This window comes from Coffea eugenioides, chromosome 2, assembly GCF_003713205.1.
Source record: "Coffea eugenioides isolate CCC68of chromosome 2, Ceug_1.0, whole genome shotgun sequence".
Lineage (NCBI taxonomy): Eukaryota > Viridiplantae > Streptophyta > Magnoliopsida > Gentianales > Rubiaceae > Coffea > Coffea eugenioides.
In genome coordinates, this window is record NC_040036.1 from 48,104,015 (window position 1) to 48,110,562 (window position 6,548).

At 40.8% G+C, this 6,548-nt stretch overlaps 1 protein-coding gene across 1 annotated transcript; it reads right to left on the reverse strand.

Annotated features, from left to right (window-relative positions):
* Positions 1-2,689: 2,689 nt before the first annotated feature.
* Positions 2,690-5,132, reverse strand: LOC113759837. The gene is made up of 3 exons (XM_027302416.1): positions 4,491-5,132; positions 3,508-3,847; positions 2,690-3,153 (listed from the first exon to the last, which is right to left on the reverse strand). The coding sequence occupies exons 1-3, from the start codon at positions 5,130-5,132 to the stop codon at positions 2,690-2,692; spliced, it is 1,446 nt and encodes a 481-aa protein (XP_027158217.1).
* Positions 5,133-6,548: the final 1,416 nt, after the last annotated feature.

Below are 6,548 nucleotides of genomic sequence, written 5' to 3' on the forward strand. Positions count from 1 at the left end.
ATGTCATAAGCGAAGCGGAAACGATTCCCAACTATACATAAAATGATTCCAAATCCAAATTGTACAAAACATAGGCCATCTAATCACGTGCACAAGTACTACAAGCCCTTCCTTCGCCTTGAGCCCTGTGGAGGGGAATAAAATATTTTTGGGGTGAGCTAAAAGCTCAGCAAGTAACCAGAAAAATCAGTAATCAAATCGGTTTCACAATAGTTCATTTCAATGATATCATAAATCAATGATGTCATAAATCAAATGATAAGTCCAAAAACAATTTCAACATTTACAAGACATTAAATATGGAGTATCAATAATTCAAGAAACATGTACAATGGAAAGCGATAGTAACATTCATTAAAAGGATACGGGCTCACATGGAGCTATTCGTTTGTTCGTTCGTTCCCTTGACATTCCCCCTTATTCCTCCAATCGTTTGAAAATACATTTTTTTGTAAGTAGAATCCCTCGTTCATCCTTTTGTTCGTTCATCCCCTTTTCCGGACGTTGACCGGACTCCACCCATCCGACCATTGGCCGGACTCCACCCATCCGGACGTAGCCGGACTACAAGGTAATACTCGAGTATACCAAATTCACCCAGGGTCACCATATCGCCCGACCGAGTCCGCTTCTGGCTCGAGTTGATCGGTAACGAAGGGCAGTGGCCAGTTCAGCCAAACGGCTTACATTCATGCGCAACTAGCATTTAATCATTAATCATTGAAAATTTCATATTTATTTAGGTCGAGTGCGATAAAGTACACACTCGCCTAGAAAACTCGTTTTAACAATCATCGAAAGCACTTAACGCATTACCAATCAATAATAACAAGCCAATAAGTCAAGGAATACAGCAACAAGGAACACTCATATGCAAGCACGCATGATATGCAAGAAAACTGTTCAAAAGTAACTTTGGAAACAGTTTAAAAGTAAATAATGCAGGAAACGGTTCATAAATAACTTTAGAAATAGTTTGAGGTCACTCACCTCCATGGCTCAGAAACCATCCATCATATAACATTGCCTTGCTCAAATCCAAGCCTTAGTTCACAAACTCAATGCAAACAAGTCCTTTCAAAATTCGGACAGCACTTCCTCTTATCTTTCTTTACTTTCCCAGCCATCAAGGCTTCATTATTTCCTCATTCCAACCCAAAGGTACACACACAACAACAAGTTCATCCAATAGCCATTCAGCAAGCTCCAAGTAGTACTAGTACAAGTCAAGCTAGGGAAAAGTCCGGAAATGAAAGTTAAGATCAAAACCAGAAAAACAGGTTTTGATGTCATTTTCCGGTAATGGTACCAAAGGCGCTACGATTGTTGGATGAAGGTGCAAGACCCACCGTTTCGAAGCTAAGAGACAGGGCTACAATATTACAGAAGGTCACTCAACCCAGTTTCGAGTGTAACCAGGTCAAAAATGCAAGATACCATACCAGAATCACAAAAACAGATTCACAGAACGCATTCTAGCGGAAACATCATAAAACAGGCTATCCAAGTCCAAATCCAGAAATTCCAAAACCAGCTGAAAGATAAGAAACAGGGATAAATTTCATCAGAAGACCTCAACAACCAATTCGGAAGCAATTCCAGCCAAAACAACCAATTACAGGCGCAATTCTTACATTCGGGTAAAACCAGAACAGCAATAGTAATTTCAACTTTTCTCATTCTACGCTACTCCGATTGACCTGAAATTTTTAGGCACCTCTAAATGTCATTCCCTACAACTTTCATGTTTTAAGCCAAGGCCAATTCGGCCTCTAACTAGGACCTAAAAATTCGGACAGAATGCTCCTTCAAGAACCCTAGTTTTCTGAAATTTCTTCCAAACCAGAAATTGGTTGCAATTAATCACTTTTTCCACCTCCTAGAGTCATTATATACCATTTCCAATCATCATAGATAGCCACACAATCATGCTTATATTAAAACAGAAAATCCCCAAAAATAATAAAACCTCATCACTTCAACCACAAATCAAGAAATAATCCATAAAAGTGCATCTTATACCACCTCCAATCATGAATTGAACATCAATTAAGGGAGGAGAGTGGTTCTTCACAACTCACCTTAGCCACACAAGAGATAGAGCAACAAATCACCTTAGCTTTCCAAACAACTCCACAAAACACCTCAAGACCACTTAGCAAAGAGATTTTATGGAATGATTTGGAGTTTTATTGGTTGGATTTGAAGATTGAGCAAGAAATAGAAGGAAGAAATTGAGAGCTTTTCTTTCTTTCTTGAGCAAGAACATTCGGCCAAGAAGCTTGCAAAATGAAGTGATTTTTGGGCCAATTTGAATTAAATGGTAAAGTTATGAATAGTAGTCAAACTCAAGACTTAATCTTATGGTGACACTTGTCACCTTTTGGTTCAAAACTTATCTTTTTGTCTCTCCAATACAAATATCTTAACACATTGTACAATAATATCACTTAATACAAAATTCCAACAAGTTGTCAAAAATATAATGCATTTACCGCACTAGCAGGTCCCACGTTCAAAATATGCTCTTAATTTCTCAAAAACTAACCGATACTAGAAAAATCATTTTAAAACTATCTTTGCTCATAAACTTTATCTGGGGAATTTTTCTAATAAAGAAAATGTAGAAAAGGCGGGCGATTAAATAAAATAAACCCTAGAAAATGTGAAAATTTCCGGGTTCTCACACTCATTCTTTTCGGGGCGTCACATCCAAAGCACCTACAAGGGCATATAACTCCTTGTCATAGGTCGAGTAGTTGATCGCCGCGCCATTTAGTTTCTCACTGAAGTAGGTGATTGGCTTCCCACCTTGCATTAGTATGGCTCTAACTCCAACACCTGATGCATCACATTCCACTTCAAAAGTGAGGTCAAAGTTAGGTACTGCAAGAAGTGGTGCATGTGTGAGTTTGTGTTTGAGTAATTGGAAGGCCTTATCTTGTGCTTTCCCCCAAATGAACTTCTCATTCTTCTTCATGACCGTAGTGAGTGGTGCTGCAATGGTGCTGAAATCTCTCACAAAGCGGCGGTAGAAGCTAGCTAGTCCATGAAAACTGCGCACCTCACTAACAGAGGTAGGTGTCGGCCATTTTTGAATGGCCTTGACCTTCTTTTCATCTACATGGATACCTTGTACACTAATAACATAGCCTAAAAACACCACACAGTCAGTGCAAAACGTGCACTTCTTAAGGTTGGCATATTGCTTCTCCCTTCGAAGTACTTCAAAAACAGTTTTGAGGTGTTAAAGGTGTTCCTCTAAACTTCTACTATATATCAAAATATCATCAAAATAAACAACAACAAATTTTCCAAGGAAAGGTCTCAAAACATGGTTCATTAAGCGCATGAAGGTACTAGGTCCATTAGTTAAACCGAAAGGCATTACTAACCACTCATAAAGACCATGTTTAGTTTTGAAAGCGGTTTTCCACTCATCTCTTTCTTTCATTCTTATTTGGTGGTAGCCATTTTTCAAGTCAATTTTGGTAAAAATAATGGCACCATGCAGTTCATCTAACATATCATCTAACCTAGGGATAGGGTGAAGATACTTTACCGTGATAGCGTTGACTGCTCTACAGTCGGTGCACATTCTCCAGGTGTCATCCTTCTTTGGCACGAGAATCACTGGTATAGCACATGGACTTAGACTTTCTCGAGCCCAACCTTTCCTTAGTAGTTCCTCCACTTGCCTTTGCAACTCCTTTGTTTCCTCAGGGCCCATTCGATAGGCAGGTTTGTTAGGCAGTGGGATGCCCGGAATGAGGTCAATTTGGTGCTTGATTCCCCTTAGGGGTGGTAGTCCATTGGGCACGTCCTCAGAGAATATGTCCTCAAATTTCTGCAAGAGAGAGAAAATATTGGGAGGTAAAGAGTTAGTAGGGATAGATGAGATGACCAACTCTTCTTTGCACACAAGTACAAGTAAGAGTTGGTTGGAAGACAAAGCTCACTTTACATCTTTGAATTTTGCTAGCAAGCTTAGCTTCCCTTTGTTCTTTTCTCTCATGGCCGACCCATTTTTCTTCCCTAGAGGTTCGGCCCTATTCTCTCCTTTTTCTTCCTCACCTTTTTCTCGCTTTTTCCTTTCAAGATCTAGCTCATACTCCTTTTACAATCTCATTTGATCTTCAAACACTTGTTTTGGGGTAAGGGGTACAAGAGTCACTTTTCTATTACAATGAGTGAAAACATATTTGTTAGCTCTTCCTTTTGAATTCGACATCTCGATCTTATTGCCAAGGTCACCCGAGTATGAGATGACTTGCTTGCATTGGCACAACATCGCACGCAGTTTCATCTTCATACTTGCCAATTTGGAATGGAACTTTTACTTGTCGAAACACATGGACTTCCCCTTCGTTGTTCAACCATTAAAGGCGATAAGGTCTAGGATGTTTGACAACTGGGAGCCCTAGATTTTCTACCGTGAGTAGACTAGCTACATTGGCACAACTCCCACTATCAATAACAATACTACAAACCTTATCCTTGATGTGACACCTTGTGTAGAAAAGATTGTCCCGTTGTACCTCCATTTCCTCCTTCTTGGCTCGCGTAGTAAGGACCTTTCGAACCACTAAGCAACCGATCTCCTCATGTGTAGGTATCTCCTCACTTGAATCATTTTCTTCCTCCTCTAGAGGTGGCATTCCTTCATACTCCTCTTCCTCATCTGATACAACCTCCCCATTTGGCAACAATAGCATGGTCCTTTGGTTGGGGTATTGGGAGGCGATATGGCCAAATCCTTGACACTTAAAGCACTTGGTGTTTCGGCCACGAGGTTTGAAAGCTCCATTATTAGCCTTAAACTCGGTCTTGGCCGTTGCCTTGGAAGGAAAGACACTCGGCCTTGGAGGGTTAGAAGGAGCCGTGGCCTTCTCCTCTCTTTTTGGTTGAGGAGGGCGCCAATTTCCACCTTGGTATGTAGTGCTTTCTCGTGCACTACCCCTCCTCTTGAGGCACCGTTCAACTGTGACCGCCTTTTCTAGCATTTCATTCATGTCGAGATAATGTTGGAGTTTCACTACTTCGGCAATCTTCGGCCTCAAACCATGCAAAAATCGAGCCATGGTGGTTTCGCTATCCTCATGCAAATCTGCCTTCATAATGGCCATCTCCATTTCCTTGTAATAATTCTAGACTGACAAGGACTCTTGGGTGAGAGCTTATAGCCGACGGTGTAAGTCTCGGCTATAGTAGCTCGGTACGAATCTCTTTCTTATTAGGCTCCTCATTTCTTCCCAAGTCTCCACGGGTCTCTCTCGATTTCTCCTTTGGCTTAGTCGTAATTGGTCCCACCAGATAGAGGTGTAGTCTGTGAATTCCACGGCTGTAAGTTTTACTTTTTGTTCTTCTGTGTAGGTGTGGCATTCATAGACTAGCTCAATCTTCCTTTCCCATTCCAAGTATGCTTCGGGATCTGACTTGCCTTGGAAGGAAGGAATTTTGAGTTTTTGACACCCTTAATGGCATCATCTCCTCGCCTTTGTGCATGTTGGTCAGTTTGGTACCTCCCTTCAAATGCTTCCTCCTCATCATTTGAGTATGCCGATTCTTTGCCTTTACTCGAGCTAGGTGGTAGCCTCGAGTTCTCCAACTGGTCAATCCTCTCATGCAAAGGCTCGATAGAGTTTTTAAGCATTCGCTTGAATTCCCCCATCATGGCTTCCAGTTGTAGTTTAAGGTCCATTGTTTGGTCACCAACTCCACTAGACATGCTTAGGTAAACCTGCAAAAGAAATTAAACAAACGACTTCCTGTCTCTTTTTTTTTCCTTTTCTCTTTTTTTTCTATACAATGTATAGGTCACTCACGCTCGTGTTTCACTCTCTAATAGTCTCACAAGCAATTTCCTTAGGCTTGCTAGTTGCTCTGGTTGAGCAAACTAGAAATGACCGTAAGGATCGTTTCTTGACTAGTCAACAAGTGACACAAGATAGCAGCAATGAATGGAACAATTATGAGGTGAACACGCTGATCAAGACCGAAATATTAAGACTAAGAAACTGGACACAAGATAGACCAACAACTCACGACTGAAATTTTAAGAAAATCTAGACAAGACTCAAAGAAAGAGTGACTTATTGCTGGAAATCTGGTTTGCAATTTTCTTGGTATTTTTCGTCAAGACTTGCTGGGTTTTTGGTACGTTAAGGGTGCTATTTTGGTGTATTCATCAGACCTTAAAACTCAGCCAAATCAGGTCACAAGGTGCTGCTCAACCGATTCAAGAATACGAGCTGGATTGGCACACAAGGTGTGGCGGTTGGCTTTGGGGTTTTGGAAACGGAATTGCAGTGTAAGGTGGGCTATTTTAGGTGGGTTGGAAGGGAACTTGGGCCTTTGGTTGATGGATTCTTGGCTGCTATTAATCCCAACAGAATTAGGATTAGTTGGAGTCAAGGTGGGACTTGGTGCACAATTAGGAAACTAGAGCCAATATCTTTCTTTCTTTTTTTTTTCTTTTCTTTTTGGTTTCTTTTCTTTCTTTCTTTTGTTTCTTTTGTGGCTCAACAGATTATTTCAAGCACGTAACT